The sequence below is a fragment of the Lotus japonicus genome, chromosome 1 (assembly GCF_012489685.1).
Source record: "Lotus japonicus ecotype B-129 chromosome 1, LjGifu_v1.2".
Classification (NCBI taxonomy): Eukaryota; Viridiplantae; Streptophyta; class Magnoliopsida; order Fabales; family Fabaceae; genus Lotus; species Lotus japonicus.
This window is the reverse complement of record NC_080041.1, coordinates 95,963,154-95,983,682: the sequence shown is the minus strand read 5'-3', so window position 1 is coordinate 95,983,682 and position 20,529 is coordinate 95,963,154. Positions and strand designations below refer to the sequence as shown.

At 34.6% G+C, this 20,529-nt stretch overlaps 1 protein-coding gene across 2 annotated transcripts; it reads left to right on the top strand.

Annotated features, from left to right (window-relative positions):
* The first annotated feature begins 3,650 nt into the window (after positions 1-3,650).
* LOC130728077 (disease resistance protein RUN1-like) lies at positions 3,651-16,962 on the top strand. 2 transcript variants are annotated; one of them, XM_057579417.1, is made up of 14 exons: positions 3,651-3,962; positions 4,686-4,847; positions 5,501-5,614; positions 7,390-8,434; positions 8,626-9,148; positions 9,391-10,486; positions 10,598-10,879; positions 12,110-12,910; positions 13,407-14,136; positions 14,885-15,010; positions 15,299-15,637; positions 15,731-15,910; positions 16,084-16,245; positions 16,392-16,962. In XM_057579417.1, the coding sequence occupies exons 5-9, from the start codon at positions 8,628-8,630 to the stop codon at positions 14,064-14,066; spliced, it is 3,360 nt and encodes a 1,119-aa protein (XP_057435400.1). In that variant the 5' UTR covers positions 3,651-3,962; positions 4,686-4,847; positions 5,501-5,614; positions 7,390-8,434; positions 8,626-8,627; the 3' UTR covers positions 14,067-14,136; positions 14,885-15,010; positions 15,299-15,637; positions 15,731-15,910; positions 16,084-16,245; positions 16,392-16,962. The 2 variants fall into 2 exon arrangements, with proteins under 2 accessions (XP_057435400.1, XP_057435399.1); XM_057579416.1 differs by having other exon boundaries at positions 11,987-12,910.
* Positions 16,963-20,529: the final 3,567 nt, after the last annotated feature.

The window sequence follows — 20,529 nt, the reverse complement described above, 5'->3', positions numbered from 1 at the left end:
AATCTTGTTGTCTAAAAAATCTGCTTATTGGTTGGTTTGCGAAGTTGTTCAATTTTATTTGTTTTCTTCCTAAATCTAGATTGGCGGTGACTCTCTTACTTCGATGTTTATGCGTAACCTTGAAAAGTTCTTATGGTATAGTAGTGAAGTTTTAAAATAATAAGTGGAGGTACACGCAACGCAATAACACTCTGACGCATAAGTTACTAAAATGAGTAATGCTTATGTTAATGAACATCCAAACTTTTATTTATAGACATGGTGATTGTGCATTTGTGATTCTAGGTGTTTAGGAAGTTTTAGTAAGGGACTTCAGATATCATGCTTATCTTAGGATAACCTTGTGATGTTATCATGTCGGTTGTGTCCGCTCTACCAATGTTTGGATGGATATTCCTTGCATTAGTCATCTTGATCAACCAACATAGTACTCACTTGGTTGTATAAGACATTTCGAATGACTGAGATGCAATTGAGCCTTATAGTCATTTGGGTCAGCCGGAACATAAACCTTCCCACCTTGGCATGTAATACAATACAATGTAAAGTTATAATAGTCAATCAATTCTTGATTGCAAATGCAACAATAAAAAAAGAGTGCAATTATTTGAAAAGGATGCAAGCCATCTGAAATAAGTTTAAGAAGACCATTCTTTATTGGTTCGACGCGATCAACTAATCTTTAAACCAGATTTCAACCTCCGAAGTTTTTTTATTCTGTTCAACCAATTTAAATTTGAAACGTTGTGACTAGCGTATAATTACACTCTAGCAGTTATGAGTCTAATCATGAGTTAGTGTAATAAAGTCGCGACCTCCAATGCAACTGGTTTCCCAAATTTTGTGCTTTGTTATAGGTTTAACAACTGGTTACATCCTCTTTTAATTTTATTTTTCGAATTTCCAAACTAGGGGAAAAGGAATTCTAGAGGGCTTTCCCATACTTCCCCCCTCCTTATAAACGTTGTGGCTGAAAACGTCATTTCTTTACACAATCATTTGCATTCAATTTCTTTCCTCTTTGTTCCAAGAACTAGGACCCGTCTGTTGATGATTCGGTACTTGGCCATTTTCATTCCAGTCTTGAGAGTTTGTCTCCGATCCCTTTGGTACACTTATTTCTCTTTTCATCCCTTACCTCTTTTTTTAAATTGCTATTATCCTCCTACTAAGGATAGACATGAGTGAGGAGAATAGTGACGAAAATGCGAACTTGGAGAACTCAATTGTTGTCACTCCGACCTTCTTACAATATGTGAGACTTTCCATTTACTTAGATGGAGTGTTGTTGTAAGTAATAAGGGATTTCGAGGAAGAGGATTGGAGTAGCGATTCGAGTGCCAACTCCCCTTAAGACTTTTCTCATATCGATTTCGACCTTGTTCTTGCAGATTTTTGTCTTAAAAGTACTCTCTGTCGATTTCAGAGTCAGACACCCGAGCCAGTTCTGATTGCACTGAAGGATTCTTTATGTATACGTACATCTTCTTTGAACGTAGGCTTAAGATTCCATTTGCCTTATCTGAATCCTTTGTCTTAGACCATTTACACATAACTCCTTCCCAACTCCATCCAAATGCATCGACTCTTGTTAGAGCTAATGAAATTTTGATCGATTACTTTTCCATCCCGACTCCAAAATTACATTTCTTCTTTATCTTTAATGCCTCTGATTTTGGTGGAGGCTCTACTACACTTTGAAGTCATGTGTAGAGGAAAATTATTGAGGGTTATACCTAATCATGCTAGAAGTGATATCAGGAGGAGCTTGATTCAATTAAGGTTGTAAAAGATAAAGTCTCCTCTCGGAGGGAAGATATAACACTCATAAATTTCCTTTGCCATTGCTTGCTCTACAGAGGCTGAAAAACAAAATAAAAAACAAAACAAAAACCAACCCCTTAAACAGTTTGTTCCTATAGGGTAACTCAAGTGGCAAGAATTGATGGACATATGAGTTACGAAGGGAAATGTCTAAAGATCAGTTCATGAAAGTTGAAGGCTTAAAAGCACTTTTGGTCCCCCACGAATGCGATGTGTGCAAACTTGGTCCCTAAACTTTAAAAATAGCATTCTGAATCCCCCACGTTACCCTCCGTTAGCATTTTTGGTCTTCCGTCAATAAATTAACGTTTTCGGTTAAAAAAAGCTAATAATAATAATAATAAAATCTAAAACCCATAAATGAGATGAATCTTCATCAGCTTCATCTTCTTCTTCCACTATCTTCATCAACTTCATCTCCTTCTTCCACTATCTTCATCATCTTCTCCATCATAAGCCCAGAAAAATCAAAATCCTTCAAATTCTCTTTTTGAATAATATAACTCATCAATGTCTAAATCCATAGACCCATCTCCAACAAGGTTCAGATCAGTTATTTTTATTGCAAATCCTATTAACAGGGGAGAATGGTGGAATGAATCGATTGATGAGATGGGCGTTGATCAACTTGCAGCAATTCATGTTGTCTATTTATGAGTTCAGGGGAAAGCTTGCAAAAAGAGCAAATCAATTCACGATGATGTTTACCATGCTATGGAATATTTGGAATATGATGATAATTTCAAAATTTGTTTCTGTTATTTCGATGCGTTTTCTTTCTCCCTAGCCTCCATCTTCTTCCTCCAATGGCGTTGCTGGAAAAAAAATGAATTGGTGAAGAATCGCGGTGAAAATTGGGGGAAAATGAAACCTGATGTAGAAACCCTAAAAAAATTTAGATTTTTGGGGTGAAAGGAAATCGCTGAAATAAGATAAGCTTGTTAAACTTGGGTGACTGAAGGGGACGAACATGATGAAGAAGGGCATCTAACTTATTATGGGTACATTGTAGAACATGATTTTGTTCTTGATGTCTGGCTGTTTCTCCCTCTGTTTTTTTTTTCAATTATATTTTTGGGTTAAGTTACATATTTGTCCCTAAAACTGTTAGTTTTTAAACGGAAGAACCAATTTTGTTGACGGAGGGTAACGTGGAGGACTCATAATGCTATTTTTAAAGTTTAGGGACCATGTTTGCACACATCGCATTCGTGAGGGACCAAAAGTGCTTTTAAGCCAAAGTTGAAAGTGTAATTTATCTTTCCGATCTTAAAAAAAATTTCTTAAACACTTTCTAATAGAGGTGTAAACGGGTATGGTCTGATCCGTGAATCCGATCTGAACACATTAAAGTGGGTTGGATGGGATCATTGGTTCGGTTCAGATTTTTTTTACTGAATCCGATCACCATATGTTCAGATATCGGATTTGAGGATTGAAAAACCGATCAATTCAAACCAACCCAATAAGTTTAGAATTTTTTTACATTAAGCTCAAACACTCTAGCCCATTACATTGCATATTTATATTTGTATTAAAGATGTTAGTTTTATTTGGATTATGTTATTATCGACTGTTTTATTCTTTAAAAATGTTGGATTTTTTTTACATTTTTTATAATGTTTCACGTTTTTAAAATATTTTTCATGCATATATATAAATAATATTTTTAGTTTATTTCAAATCTGACTATCTGAACGAACCAATCCGACTGAGATTGAGTTGGTTTGAATTTAAAATTAAAAATAAAAAAATTCGAACCAACTCAAATTGAATATATTTAATTGATTCGGACATTTAAACACCTTAAATCCGAACAAATCCGAATCCTTTCCCATTACACCTAGTTTCCAATTCCATTCATCATTATGCTATGCAAAATCCTAACTCACAACCGCGTGGAGTAACAGAGCGAGGTACCTGACAACAGAGAACTCTACGCGCTCTTGAACTTGTCTCCGGAAGCTTCCGATGAAGAAAACCATAGAATTCTGGTTATGCAGAATGCGCTTCTGCATTTTCGAAGAAAAAAAGGGTCTGTGAAACTGAAGTTTAGGAGGAGCCATGGATGAACTTCAAGGAGGTGAAAGGGTTCAATCTTGTTGGAGATGCACCTGCAGAGTCTAGTGCTTAGCGAGGTACATTTGATTCCACTACTACTCCATTGCCACTGCTTGATTTTTCTGAATATGAAGTGTTTATGATTAATCTAAATCTTCAATCTTGTTGGAGATGACTCACAAACTGAAATTAGAACAAATGGGGGAAGAGAAAAGAGTAAAGGGGGGTAAAAAAAATTAAGAACTTATTAAAGTATGGAATCAGTTTGTGGTAGATTTATTTGTCAGTTACAAAGCTTCTGATATTGATAAATGAAAATCCTTGATAAGACAAATGCTTCATTTTGGATAAGTTGACAAATAAATGATCTTTACCCATTCTTGGTGTTTTAGCTTGATTTAGCAGAGTTCAAGTACAAAGATTGTTTTTTACTAGGAATGAAATGCTTTTGAACCTTGGGGATTTCATGGCTACTGTACCTTAATGCAAAAGTTCTAAAAATTTCCTCCTTTGAATTAGTGTTTTCTTATTGGTTTTCCATCAATGTTTAAAATTTGGCAAATGGCATTTCATGGTAGTTCTTTTATTATGAGCCTCATTTCAAAGTTTCATTTTTCTTTATTTTGAATTTATTAGGTGACCAGCTAAGGAAATGTTTTTTGAATTTGTGATTCTTTTATATCTTTAGTTGTCAGTATTTGTAAGAGATTAATATATCTTTATCATTTGTCTTAAATGGTATAATTATTATCTATTCTACCATTCCTATGCTGGCCTTAAAATTCTTTTGACATCACCAGATTCACGTGGGATCAGGGAGCCGAATTCGTGCTTGATGTTGCAAAAGATTGAGAAGTAGTATAAAGAAAATGTTCAAAAGAATACACAATGTGCTGAAATTAGAATAAAAGGGTTTCAGGATCTAGACCAAGACACCGACTGGAGAAGCGTTATCTAAAAGGGTAAGACCATGGCACCTTTCATATATTACATATTTCTGACACTATTTATGATATGATTAGATACGTAGGTTCATTTGAGTCTTTAAGTTTTAATACAATTTACCATTAAAATAACATATGTATATTTCTAAACTTTTGTTTATGTGTTAAATAGCCTGTTTATCTTGGTTGTAAATAGCATACAAGGAGCTATAGGGGGATAGTTGTGTTTGTGAACTGAGGTGTAGCAACTAGCAAGGTTCTGCTGTTTTTGTTTGGTTATAGTATCATAGTCTGTGTCAAGGGAAACATTGTAGCGTCTTAACCTTAAATTCGTATCTGATTTTTTATCTTTTCAACTTTCTATTATTAGTGCAAAGTGTGCAACTATGCACAACTGTTGATTTTAAGTTTAAAGTGATGAGATTATATTACCATCTGCTATGCAATTAGTATGCATGCCTGTTTTGAATATTTAGAGCTATGGATTTTAGTATTTTATTTCGACTCATAAAATATATAGTTGATTAATACATTGATCAAATTGCAGACTGGAGTACTAGACTATGGTGTCCTTTTGACTTATCTTCTATGATTAGTTGATTACATGGAAAAAGCTGGGAATTATTTACTACATGTATACTCACTCATATTAGCCTATTTTTTGTATACAGGGGAGAACAAAATGTTTGAATTCTGAACTTTGGCCTGCATGTGCTGGCCCTCTGGTTTCTCTGCCTCCTGTTGGAAGTGGTGTAGTCTACTTTCCCCAATATCACAGTGAGCAGGTCAGTAATGCTTCTTTTATCTATAAGTTGAATTAAGGGCACATTACATACTTGTTTTAGGTTTTATTTTGGCTTTTAATGGCTATTTGGTGAAGCTTATGCCCATGAAAGGGCATGAAAGATTATCAGTACCTCAACTATTATGTATTAGCATTTAGCCATATGATCTTAGTGAGCAGATCAGTTGTGCTATTTTGTGGAGTAGGCTTCAACTTCTTACTTCACTTTTTTTTTTGGTATAACTGGACGAAAGCAGTTATGCTTGTGCTAGTGCACACACATAATTTTAAAATTTCATAGATTTAGTACACGTTTGATTTCACATCTCAACCAAGTAGAATCAATTCTACCAGCCTAAAATTGATTCTAGCCCAATAAGCTTATTGATTAGTGGGTCAGCAGTACTATGAAAGTATGAAGAGTTGTAAGGTGTAAGTTAATATCAGTGGGCGTCATTTATTGATCTTTAAGTTGTTATTCCTAGAGGGAGGAGGCCATCTAAGACCGTGTCAGTGGACGTGATGCATAAACTATTATATTAGGATTTCACTTTCATGCTTTTCTTCTTCTGCTGCAGTTGCTCAACCTCATAATAAATCATATCTCTAACACATGATAATGCTTTATGCTGGAATAAGCAATTTCATTTTTAAATGTGTTAGAATTTGACATTGAGGTTTCAGGTCTAGAACATTGTGTCTTGCTATTTGTGAAATTAGGTTTGCACTTTTTCCTTTAAAAGTATGTATTTATATTTTGAGTTATGAGATGATTTCATCAGAATAGAAGTCATATCATTGCCTTCTATAAATTTAAAAAACGCTATGTACTAATTTCCTTTACTAAGACTTGCAGTTTGTTAATTGGGATCTTTAGCTTGCTGATTGGCTGTTTATGTTTTTCAGCTCTATAGGCTCTAATTTTAGAACTGTGAACTTTTTTTTGCTGAACAAAATGGAATTGGTTACGTAATAGTCTATATGACTAAATTTCATTATGCTTGTCATTTCAAAGCAATTATCTGTTACAGAAAGCACTTATTATCCTGTTGTGACGATCTGGCATCAAGAAAGCAATTTCGGGCAGTCTACAACTACCAGAAACTGTCTTTTTTACTAGCGAGACAAGCAACTTGTAGCGGTTTTAACCAGTAAATGTTATTTTTGACCACCAGTTAAGACTTAAGAGTGTTGGCCATCACGACTAGCTTATTGTAGTGTCTATTTAGCGCAGGCCAAGCCGACTTGAGTTGAGTGATACAAAATTTTAGCATACAACTTTTTAGCGTGGGATTTTGGCCGACGCTAAAAACATTGTTATTGTAACTAGTGATCCCCCCCCCCCCCCCACCTACTAGCCTAGTCTCATCTAACGAGAAGCAACTAATATAGCATGCTCATCACCCTTCTAAGTTCTAACCTGCAAATTCATTGTCAGCTCTATCTTCTGAGTCCGAGCTTAAACTACCTCTCTAATGGATTGGGGTTTAGTAACAACAACGTGGTAAGTAATTTGTTTCAACGTGGTTTGGGATTCACATATGGCTTGTTTATTTTGGTGGATCAAAGCTAGTTGTAAACATTGTTTGTATTCTTTGGAGCAGTTTCAATGAGCTTAACCTTTTTGTTTTTTCTGACAATCGCCAACATATTTTTTACCTTTTTATTTTTTTAAATTGCCCACACGTTTTTTAATTTTTTTTAAATTAGTAATTAAAATGGTATTTAATCAATTGATGCTCACACACAATTTTGTGTCATTACTCACTTTTGCAGCACTTTGATAATAAATTATTTGGTCTACCGGCAAGTTCTCGCCTAAGCATGCATTTGAGACCTGAGTAAGATGACCAATCCTCTTCATCCCCAACCAAACTATGTAATGATGTGTTTATCTTTAAATATCGGTTCAAATATTTATGATTAAAGTGCTGTAAAAGTGAGTAATGACACAAAATTGTGTGTGAGTATCAATTGATTAAATATCATTTTAATTACTAATTAAAAAAAAATTAAAAAACGTGTGGGTGATTTAAAAAAAAAAACAAAAAGGTAAAAAACTCCAACATATAGTTGGCGATTGTCAAAAAAAAAAACAAAATAAAAAACAAAAAATAAGAAAACGCCAACATGGTTGGCGATTTATATAAAAAACAAAAAAAAATGAAAACTCCAATGCTATTGGCGATTCTTTAAAAAAATTTTAAAAAATAAATAGAATCGCCACTGACAATGACGATTTATACTAGATTGGTAAATAAAAGTAATTTCAAAAAAAAAAAAAACTATACGTACAAAAGCCACGTCTATGATGAAGTCCAGGGATTCTGCGTCGAACTTGTGGATGTAGTGTTTCGAATGAAGATAATTTTTCCAATCGTTTGCGTGTGGAACCCACAGTGTTGACTGACTTTCCTAGTTTCTCCTAGTTAGAGCCAGGCCGGGGAATTTGGTTTGGCACCCCACCTATTGGGTTTCGCACCCCACTTTATTAAAAACGGGAATTTAAATTCCGATTTTAATACGAAAAAAACGGAAATTAAAAAACCGTTATGTATTTTAGCATATGTGGCACATTTTCAACCGTTCATTGCATATAAAAAACAAATCGGAATTTTAAATTCCGTTTTGAAAACGGAAATTAAATTTCCGTATTGAATACATGGGGTGCCAAACCCAATAGGTGGGGTGCCAAACCCAAATCCCGCCAGGCCGCAGCATATGAATTTATCTCATCTCTTCCACAAGCGAAGTTCATCCAATTAGCGAGTTGCTGTGCAGTGAACTTCCATAGGGTTCGCTCGAAGAAACGCTCACTCAGGTGAGAACTTATACTTCTCTCAATAGTGATAGTGAGGTCGTTTCTTCTATCAAGTGATATTTTCACAGTGAGGGTACGCACACTCTAACCAATTCAGAATTCAGATCTGTAAAACTTGGGTGAGAGTGAGACCCTTTTCTTCGTCCTTTTTTATTTTTATGCTCCTAAACAACTATAGTATTTTTCTCTAGATATGTTCCAGTCTTCCTCTCCGTCGGACCGGCTGGGCAAGAGAATTGCAGCTTCCACTGAACTAAACTGTAGATACGATGTGTTTATTAGTTTCAGAGGTTCTGACACCCGCAACACCTTCGTGGATCATCTTTATGGACAGCTCATTAGAAAAGGTATTGTTGTCTTCAAGGATGACAAACTGCTCGAAAAAGGAAAATCCATTTCACCACAGCTTCTCCAAGGGATTCAAGATTCGCGAGTTTCTATTGTTGTCTTCTCCAAAGATTATCCTTCATCAACATGGTGTTTGGATGAACTGGCTGCCATCGCTGAATGCCATGAGAAGTCCAAACAAACTGCTTTCCCTGTTTTCTATGATGTTGATCCATCTGAGGTGCGAAAACAGAAAGGAGCTTATGAGAATGCTTTTGCTTTACACGCTGAGGCTGAGCAATCCCAACAAGGATCAACCAGAGTTGATAGATGGAAGGGAGCTATGACCAGTTTGGCCGGATTAGCTGGTTGGGATGTCAGAAATAAGTAAGTATTAAGGTTATTCTCTTCGTCGCTTTACATTCTTAATAAGAATTTGTGCTGTCAAATTTAGTTTTCCTTCCGTGGGCAGCAAACTATTTTACAAATCAAGGTTGTCTAAGCCAATTGTACATTTTCAACAAAATTTATATCTGTTAATATTTATCATCCTATTATATATGTCTGTTTGCTTTTTCCTGATTTTTTGACGTTATAACTTAGTGATCTTATTTGCCTCTCTTTTTCAGACCAGAGTATGAAGAGATTGGAAAAATTGTTGAAGGAGTAATAAAAGTGTTGGGTCATAAATTCTCTCTTGGTGCTAATGACCTCATTGGGATACAACCACGTGTACAAGAATTAGAAAGCCTTTTAAAATTAGGCTCAATAAATGACGAGTTTCGAGTTTTAGGAATTTGGGGGATGGGTGGAATAGGGAAGACAACCCTTGCGTGCGGGTTGTATGACAGAGTCTCATATTTGTTTGAAGCTTGTTGTTTTATTGAGGACGTAAGCAATGTTTACAAAGATGGAGCAATTGCCATACAGAAACAAATTCTTCGTCAAACTTTGGACGAAACAAATCTAGAGACATATGGTCCTTCTGAAATATCTGGAATTGTGAGAAAAAGGCTACACAATGTAAAGCTCCTTATAGTTCTTGACAATGTGGATCAATTTGAACAACTAGAGAAATTGTGTATAGATCCCAAGTTGCTTTGTGCAGGAAGTAGAATGATCATAACCACAAGAGATGAGCATATTCTTAGAACTTATGGAGCTGATAAGGTTTATGAAGTTCAACAATTGGATGCCGATGATGCTTGTAAACTTCTGTGTAGAAAGGCCTTCCAAAGAGATGGTCCATGGAACATTTTTGAAAAGTTGATTCCTGAGGTACTAAACTATGCTCAAGGTCTTCCATTAGCAATTAGAGTAATGGGTTCTTTTTTGTATACTCGAGATCCTTCACAGTGGAGAGCTACCTTGGATGGATTGCATAATAATCCAGACAGAGGAATTGTGGAAGTGCTTCAGAAAAGTTATGACGGACTGCAGCCAAGAGTGCAAGAAATATTTTTGCATGTTGCATGTTTCTTTAAACGGGAGAGGGAGGATTATGTGAAGCGAATTCTTGATGCTTGTGGATTATACCCTGATATTGGAATTCCACTTCTTATTGAAAAGTCGTTTATATCCATTAGAAACCAGGAAATTCATATGCATGACATGTTGCAAGAATTGGGTAAGCAAATTGCTCGGGGAAAACATCTTGATGAGCCAGAATGCTGGAGTAGATTATGGCTTTACAGTGATTTCCATCGAGTGATGATGTCAGAAACGGTAATGTCTTTACAAATAGATTATATGGTTTCCATGATTGAATAAAAAAATATTTTCACTTCAATAATTTCTTTATTTCCTTTCATAATCTGCTTATTCTCAAAATTTCAGGGAGCAACAGGAGTTAAAGCCATAGTTTTAGATCAAAAGGAAGATGCCTTCAAATTCAATAAGTTGAGAGCTGAAGATTTATCAAAAATGACGTGCCTAAAACTGCTCATAATATCTCATAAGAATTTTTCAGGAAGGCCTGTATCCCTTTCTAACTTGCTACGTTATTTTTCATGGAATGGTTACCCTTTCACTTCTTTGCCACCAACTTTTCATCCCTGTGACCTTGTCGAATTAAACATGCCCGATAGTAGCCTCGAACAACTATGGGAAGGCATCGTGGTAATCATAGTGTTCCTTTATTTTGTTTTTATATATAAACTGTTGAGAAATTAAAGTTGTAAGAGCTCTTCAAAAAAAAGTTGTAAGAGAAAAAGAATGATGTACCGACGGTGTAAAGTTTTTTTACACCTTCAACTAATCAGATTTTAAGGATGTGAATTTTTTTTTTTTAATTTCATTAATTGACGTGACACATTCTTAAAATCTGATTGGTTGATGGTGTATAAAAACTTTACAGCGTCAGTGCATAAAAATTAAACTTTATAAAAAAAAATTCCAAATTTGAAAGTTCTTTAAGAGTTATAAATGTGCATAAGCGATGAATTTTTTTATTTGATTCAAAATAAATCGTGTCATCAATAACCTTATGAGTTATGAAGAGGTAGCACTGTTTATGTAGATGCAAAAAAGCAATTTAGTTTTCATTATGTGGTGCTATGAGTTTTTTCCTAATTAATTTAAATTTGTAGATTTTTTTTCAAAAATAACTTTATGTTTGAAAAAATTAAAAGAAGGCCGTTATATACTGCATTCCTTTCAATTATTTTTATTATGCTTCCAATTATCAAAAATAATTTGCATATAGAATCTAAAGGAAAATAATTTTTCTTTAGATTCAATTTCTATTAGCTTTCATTCTAATTATTTTTTTAGTTATTATATGGTCACTAACTTACATGCAAAAGAAATTCTGTTTATGTAACTTATGCTCTAGTCAATGTTATTCAATGATGTATATGATTAAGTGTGTGTGTTTTTTTTTATAGGCAATAAGAATTATATTGAATAAAAGTAAAAGGGGTACTTCAACCCAATACAAGTAGAAAGATGAAGAGATATAGAGACAAGCTAAAAAAAAATATGTACAAAAACAAAGACCCAACCAATGCCGAAACAAACCCACCTAGCTAATACCTCCTTGAAAATAGACTTTACAAAACATGCCTAATTAAAACCTTACTAGGATAAAACCCCCTTGAGAAAACTGTTGTATGATTAAGTGTGTGTTTTTTTTTTTTTTTTTTCATATTCTTTTACATAATGAACCATATTTATACTGATTTTCATTGAATTGTAATATGTCAATAACTATTTCTATCTTCACAGTTTCTACCCCATTTGAAAAGGATGGATCTAAGCAACTCCAAAAATCTCAAGATGACTCCAAATTTTGAAGAAACCGAAAAACTTGAGCGGCTAGATTTGACTGGATGCATAAATTTGTTGCAGGTCCATCCATCAATTGGACTTCTTGACAAACTTGTGTTCTTGAGTCTTCTAAACTGTTGCAGTCTGGTTAGCTTCGAATTCGGCAGTAATGGATCAAAATTAGGTTCTCTGAGAGTTCTACATCTCTCTGGTTGCATAAAACTTGAAAAGAGTCCAAATCTCACAGGAGCAGAGAGTCTTGAGTACCTTGATATGGATCGCTGTACAAGGCTATCTACGGTTCATGAATCTATTGGATATCGTAAAAAGCTGAGATTCTTAAGTTTGCGAGACTGCACTAATCTTGTTGGATTACCTGACAGCATTGATTTTATGTCATCTCTTATGACTCTAGATTTATGCGGCTGCTCGGAATTTATGAATCTGCCCTTGCAATCAACTATCAATTCTTCAGCTATGGAATCTTTGGTTTCTCTGGACTTAAGCTTTTGCAGTATTCTTGAAGTACCTAATGCTATTGGAAGATTATGGTGTTTAGAAAGACTAAATCTACAAGGAAACAACTTTGTTGAACTGCCTTCTACAATTAGTAGGCTTCGTAGGCTAGCATATTTGAACCTGTCTCATTGCATAAAGCTTGGAGATTTGCCTCTGCTCCCATCAGAATGTGCTCCATTAGGGGGAAGATATTATGAAACAACATCTGAATCTCGTGATCATAGGTCCGGATTATATATTTTCAACTGTCCCATTGTGGGGAAAAAGTTAAATAATGAGTTGCTACATGGCACTCCATCAAACCAAGAAGAACCATCAGTTTGGTGGCTGACTCTATTACGATGGATATCGAGACTATATACAGTGCGTATCTGCATACTTTCCCTCTATGACTTTATCTTCAAATTCTTAGTCAATCATATTTTCTTTTGCTTATTAGTATGTGTGTTTATTACGCTGATATGACATATCTTGTGCCACATGGAGACTTTACAATTAGAACATGTGTGAACTGGTTGCATTGCCATGAGCTTAAATATTTTCCTAATCTCGTCTTGGACAGTGCTTCATTTGATAAAAACTTATTTTGAAATGGTATCTTGATCAGTTAATCGGAATGATACGAACTAATGTATCAGTTAAGGTGTGCACTTTGATGCCTTCCCTTCCACACACACACTCTTGAACTTCTGCAGTGCATACTGCATTATAAATGTAAGACACATGTCATGTATGGTAATTGTTTTTGAAGAATAGAAATGGAAAAAAGAGAGTAACAGTCACATTATGAGTGTGGGTGTATTGAGTCTTTAGTACTAGGTGATTATTGAAAATATAAGTGTTTTTTTTTGCTTGCTAGGAACCTCGTAACTTCCGATGTGGGTTTGACATTGTTTCTCCTTGGCATTGGGAAGATGGTGATTATCAAAGAAAGAGTATTATTCCACGATGTTTTGATCATCGCGTTGAGGGGGGTTCAATAATAAGGACAAAGCTCTCTGATATTGATGTTGGCTGGGACGGCTGTCTCTTTTGTGTAGCATTTCAGGTGAATAATCACTCTACAATTTTTGCTTCTTCACATCGGTCGAATTCCTCACGACTACCACATCCTTTTTATCTTTCCTTTGAAAGTGAACACACGGAAGAGCGCTTTGATATGCCTCTTGATTTAGATCTGGATAAAAGTGATGGTTCAAAATATCTTTGGATAATCTATATCTCTCGGCAGCACTGCCATTTTGTGGCAACGGGAGCTCAAATCACATTTAAAGTGCGCCATGGTTTGATTGTGGAGGAATGGGGATTACGCATGCTGACTAAGGAACACATGGAGGCTTCAGGAATGATACAAAGTACAGATCTTTCTTCACTTATCATTGATTATGTGGAAGAAAGCAACAGAAGCTTTGTGCCCAAAATCCAACTTCCTTACAATTGGCTAATTTCTGGTGAAGAGGAAGTCAAGATTCATAACACCAAGGGAAAAGAAATTGAACTCTCTAATCTTGGCCTTTGACTGGCAAATAATATTTGACGTATACAATATCTTCTCGGGGACCCGTGTTTGGAAAATGAGTTTAAAAGAGGTAATGTATCTACCCAAAGGAATCAAAATGCTTTTGTACAAAAACCCCTGTTTGGATATCTAATATTCTAAAAGAAATTTAGATTTTAGCCGTCTTTAAATCCACTGTTTTATTAAACTTAAAGCAGAGGAATTGAAATACCATCTATTATGAGAGAATTTATAAAATTCATCTCATCTCAAGCATGTCCAACAATTAAGAAGCCAACTGGTCCTTCAATTTCTAGGTTTTTGAATCTTTTTTCTTAATCATGCTATATGTTCGCATGCCATTGATCATCCATTTTTAACTCTGGTGTCTGGCTTTGCGGAATTTAAAATCTTGTTATGGGGTTTTATGATAAGCATGCGGTTTCCTTACCATTTTTTCATTTTTTAGTATGGGGATTTGATCAAGGCTTGCTTTTGATTTGGATTCATGATGTTTATCGATCCTCAGAGGACATTCATGACTGTTTAGCCAAGTCCATGAACCCATTTGTCTTGAATATAGATCATATTCAATAAATAAAAAAATAATAGTGAGGTGAACTATAGAGAAATGGAGTCAGAGCCAGAGAATAGGCAGAGCATTAGCGAAGAGACAATAGATTTATTACTATTATTTTCATTTTTATCTCTTTTCTTTTCCATTTAGGTCTCACATTTATTCTCTGTATTTCATTATGATATTCAGTACTTTGTTGTGGTTATATGTGTTTTGCTAGTGTTTCAGTAGTTAATTTATCTGTTAATGCATTCTCCATTAGTGGCAGAAATGGATCCTGTTGAATGCAGTGGAAAAGGTCTTGAACCTTAAGCTTAGCTATCTTCTCGTGCAAACTCTGATCTAAATGCAGATGACGATGTTGAAAGTTGTCCCCTCAGATGTTGATGTAAGTATATTATAGTCAAGGTGTAATGCCTCCCCTCTCTCACTTTGGGGTTTTGAGTTGCATTTGTGTAAACTATTTTTACGTTGTTTTTCATTCTTAGTATTATTGCTTATGATTCATTGATGGAGCGCACTACCCCTTTTCTTTTTTGTTAAATGTTTCCATGCCTTTGTTTTGTCCTTCATCTTCATCCTTTCTCCTTGCTCTTTTTTTTTTTACTTTGAAGTCGTACATCTAATTCCTTAACTCCGATAAAAGAGCTAGTGTTGATTGGACATGCTTTGTCAGTGCACAGAAAGTATGGCGGATTCACCGTGGACTACGGTGTTGAGGACGTTACCATCAGTGTCAACCCTCCGATGACGAATTTCACCATTGACACTCTCGTGTCGGTTTTTTTTTTGGCTTAGATCTACTATTTCCTTCCCTAATGTAGAAGTTGATGATTCTCGAATAGCAATACAGATCCCTAATTGGTACTGTTGTTTGGTGCATGAAACTCGCATGTTCTTTGGGTAAAGATTATGCTTTTGATGGCATTCATTGTACTTGTGAAGGCATTCCTCTTGTTCTTCATTCTCGGCAGTTCCTGAACACTTCCAATTCAATTTGAGGACAAATTAGAAGGTATAACTCGTTTTGTTGCATTGATTCTAAAATTTTGCTCTAGCTCCAAAAAAATCCCATCCATCATTGGCTTTGTTTATAATGTTTATGCAGATTTATTATGAGTGGACAGAGAAATGGTACCATTTGTACCTAACCTAACTCGGGAACAATGATGCAGCCCTCGGTGTAAGTGGGTACCGAGTATTCTTTTTTGCCAGAATCTTATGTGGGGTGTCTTCTGTTGTAAATAGAAATAAAGTCAAGGCGTTGGCATCGTGTTATGGCGTATTTGTATGTTTGCTTCTGATTATAAGTGTTTGTTTCCCAGATTTAAATCATGGTTCAACAAAATTAATGAAGCTCATGCTTACTTATTTGTGATCCTTTTAGCCTTTTAACTTTTAAGTGATCAGGGTCTTCAACGTGCCTGAACCTTCTTTTTTTATTATTTGTTGATGTTTTAGTGAATTCATGGAGTATTCTCAATTTAGTGTTCTTCCTGGTCTTTGTATGAGTACTGTCCATGTAATGCTCCAATGGTTGTCAATTCATCATGCCGGGAATTATTTGGCACTATTGCATCTGGCTTTTGGCAACTGTTCTATCCTCTGCTTTGTCTCTTTATGGTACGAAGCATTTTTCTTCTATATGTATAATATTAAGGGTGTTCTGTGATTATAATTTTACAATGGATAAGAAGCAACATCAATCTGCATGTCTATGTGCAATTTCTGTCCAGTTAATGTCCTGTGTACAAAATGTGTTTGTCCAGGAATGGTTTGTTGTAGAATATCTTCAGTGACTAAGATAAACTCTTAACAGCGAAAAGTGAAGTTAACACCAAGTCTGCTCAACTTTTTGCACTCAACCTTCTCAGATGCGTGGCTAATTGCACCTTCCCACATCGGATTGCTCCTGGTGTCAGCTCAAAAACATAAACAATCCTGGAATCAAGCGCATCTGGAATCAGTATGCTACAAATGCCACCCATAATCGTAGAATTGATGTTGCAGGAGAAATTATAGTTCCATGGTTATACTCTGTATGGCAGGTACATGATCCCCCGTATGGCAGGAGGATGGTTACCACTGATGATGGTAATTCTTGTGGGAATTGGATTCAAAAAAAAATTCACACTCATTGAGTTCTAGTTAGTTATTAACAGATGGATATGATGTTTGGATTGACAAGCTCGAGCAAAGTTTGAGTCAGATGATTCATAAAACAATTGACAACAAGAGCTAAGTTTTTACTTTTTAAAGCAGGGAAGCATAAATTGTTGTCATGCTCACTAGATTCTGCACATTAAAAGGCTAAAGGCAATTAAGCAGAACTTGTCTTCATTGTAAAAGTGCTTCTTATGCTAGTTTTCCATATTTGGGGCTTATGCTGGTGTTTACGATGATATTTGGTAAACAAACATTCTCCAATCTCAATTGGAAAAAGTTTAAGTTAAGGGGTCCTTTTGGGAAAACGTCTTGCCAAAGTGCTGTGTGCACAAGGTGTTTTTCGACAAACACTGATAAACGGTTAACTTACAAGTGAAATAAAGAACTTAAGAAAGCTGGAAACTTGATTTCATAAACAAAATACAAAGTACAGGAAATGCAAATTGAAAGTAAAGTGAAGTTACATCAAACAAGAAATCGACAAGAAATTGAGCAGAAACTTGAACAAAACAGCGAGCTTGAAAGCATTAAATGCAGGAATGGTAAATGGTTGGTTCTGCAACATACTCCTTCATGATCACGTTAGGCTCTTGAAGTCTCTTTGATGCGGACATGTGAGTTTTTTAGTGAGTTTTTGGAGTTGAGTTGGGAACCCCTTCTTCTGAATGATCTTCTCCTATTTATAGTACTCCATTGCCTCATATGTCCTTGGCGGTTTTCTCTTATGCTGGATGAGTTAGTGGACTTGGTGATTCACGATCTCTTACTTGCTCCAGAAGCTTCTTTCATCGTGGGGGAGGGGTGCACTTCAACCGTTTGCTTGCATCGTGGGTGACCATCGTGGGTGGCCTGAGTCGTGGGTGAAGGCACACGCTCTTAACCGTTTCTGTTGCATCATGGTTTTCTCACGTGCTCATAACCGCCCGCTTTTCCCGTAACTGCTTCAAGCATCATGTTCGTCGAATTCTGCAATCAGCTTAACTTGTATTTTTCTTGCTCCTTCTAAACCAATTTTTTGACAAGCTTGTGTCGACAAACCTTAAGCCAAATTTTGGGTTAACAGCTGGTTTTCCATATTTGGGGAACGTATCCAAGTTAATGGTTATTAGGACTTACACTTTGGTAATCTCTTTAATGTTAAGATGTTTCTACATATCTATAATCTATCATAATATATTGAATCTGAAATATGAAATACGAAATGTAGTGTCATCACGTCTCTTATGCTTTAGTTACATCATGTTTAGTTTAGGGCCTGTTTGGTTTGATCATTTCCTATTTTCATTTTCATACAAAACAGGAAATAGGATGGAAAATGTGTTCACTTTACTTTTTGAAAATGTTTTTAATGAAAATATTTTCGGAAACAGGTGAGAAATTGAAAACAAAAAATCCTCGTTTCCAGCGTTTTCCATTTGAACCCTTTGAAAATGAAAAAATATGAAAACGCGGTGGCAATCCTGTAAATAGTTGGAATACTAATTGAGATGCGTTCTTTTTTCTTCCACTAACCTCCTGGTTGTCGGTTCGATTCCCGTAAGCTCCACAAAATTAAAAATAAAAATTCCTTCATGTGGTTTCAACGCTTAGATTAATACGACGTTTTGATCAAAGAATGAATCTCAGCAGGAACGCACAATGGAAGAGAAAGCACACGCTCTAAATTATTTCGAGTATGTTTCAAGCTCTGATTTTTGAAGATCTGGTACAGACACGTGGAACAAAGCAAGGACTTTTAAGTACCAGATGACCCTTCGAAGCTTTCAAATGGAACAATGATAGTCCAATCACTGGTCAAGCTCTTGAAGAAATCTTACCCTCACAAGCAATAAGGATGAAGGATCCATTCAAAGGGGTAATAGTGTTCTGGTTATGTATATGAGCGTGTCAGTGTTGCAGGGATAAAGATAGTGGGGATAAGGACTATTTTAATATTTTAGTTAACGTCTTAATATATATATACAATTAAGTATTTATATTGTATATTTATTGTTCATATATTTTTAGCAAATAAATATATAGCTATACATTTATGTACCAAAGTAAATTATAGCTATACATTTATCATTAAAAAATGCTTCATTCAAATTATTGAAAATAGTTGAATCAAACACAATTCTAGTGTTTTCATTTTCAGAAAATGAAAAATGGAAAATTAACCAAACATGTTTTCTTGAATTTTGGAAATTGAAAATGAAAATTGTTTTTGGAAATTGAGATTGGAAAATGAAAACAGAAAATGTTTTCTCAAACCAAACAGGCCCTTAGTTATTAGCTCATAAAGACTAGAGATCATTCATTTTCCTCGATTGTAAATGTGATATCCATTATAATTAAATACAATTTAATGATAATTATAGAATTTAGGCTTAGTTGTATTTTTGGTCATCCTACTATCGCGATTGTGTGAATTTAGTCACCTATTTTACAATGAGTGATTGTGGGTCATCACGTTTGTTTGATGTTACACGTTTGGTCCTTCTGTCACTTCTTAGTTGATAAGGAGAAGTTGTTCGTTTGACTCCATTTTATCCTTCCGAATTTTTTTGTAGAACTTTTGGCTCTCAATACTTAACTTGTAAGATATTTTATTTATGTAAGCTCTGATGATGTATTCTCTGACTTGGGAGGATTCACAAATATTTCTATAAAACTTGTGAAGTCCAAGAAGCATGTTGTACATACGTTGGTGTATTTATTATTAGAGTTAGCTTTGATACTACTAGTGGCAACTGCAACCGTTGAAAGAACTTTTTATGCTATAAATATAATCAAGAGTCAGATGCAAAGTCGTATGGAGATGAGTGACTGAATAATTGTTTGGTTACTTATATGAAGAGATAGATTTTTGACATTGTTGAAATTGAGTAAATCAATGAATTCTTAAAAAATATGAAAGCTCGGGGAGAACAATTGTAATGTATATTCATATTTTTAATGATAGCACGTTATATTTTTAATATTTAAATATATGTATGTGGTTTCTCACGCCTTACATTTCTGGGTTCGTCACTAGTTGTTATCCACATATAAATTTTTCTTACATTTTCATTATTCAGTTCAAATTTTACAAAAAAAAACTACATTTATATTTTAGCCAAAATTCCACCCAAAATTACAAATATAAAATTATAAAATAAAATATTTAACATTAAAATTATTTTGATATAAACAGAGTCAAACTATGTGAATTATGTTTGATATATAATTATAAACAGAGTCAAAATTGAAATCTAAAAGATATTTAGACACTTTTAGATTATTCTATAAAATCTAAGTATTTTTTCCAACAAACATATATTGCATGTTTATATGCAAACAATATAATATATGCGTATATAAGAATCATATAATACATGTTTATTATCAAAATATACATATATATATATATATATATATATGTGTGTGTGTTACCTGCATACATGTATAAAATTCACTCAATATTTTATTAAATGTATGCTTTTTATACATACATGTAACAATATTTTTTTATCAATTCAAGCCTGAAGCAATCAGTAATTTGATATTCACAAGTTCATATTCTTCAAAAGCACAAGTTGCTAAACTTATGCCATAGAACAACATACACAAATTGGGCATGTGGAAAACATAGCTACAACTCCACTAAAGCTGACCAAAATCAGAATGTTCAGCAAATTAATATTCAATAAGCTAGCAACATTTGTCAAATACTACTAAAAAGTCATAATAGAAGCAACAATTTTCATTTCAAATACTATA

Excerpts from the sequence above, each read along its gene's own strand:
- LOC130728077 (XM_057579416.1), top strand. The coding sequence starts at position 8,628 with ATGTTCCAGTCTTCCTCTCCGTCGGACCGGCTGGGCAAGAGAATTGCA. Across the intron at positions 10,487-10,597 it reads GAGTGATGATGTCAGAAACG|GGAGCAACAGGAGTTAAAGC; the intron begins GTAATGTCTTTA and ends TCAAAATTTCAG. Across the intron at positions 12,911-13,406 it reads GGATATCGAGACTATATACA|GAACCTCGTAACTTCCGATG; the intron begins GTGCGTATCTGC and ends TTTGCTTGCTAG.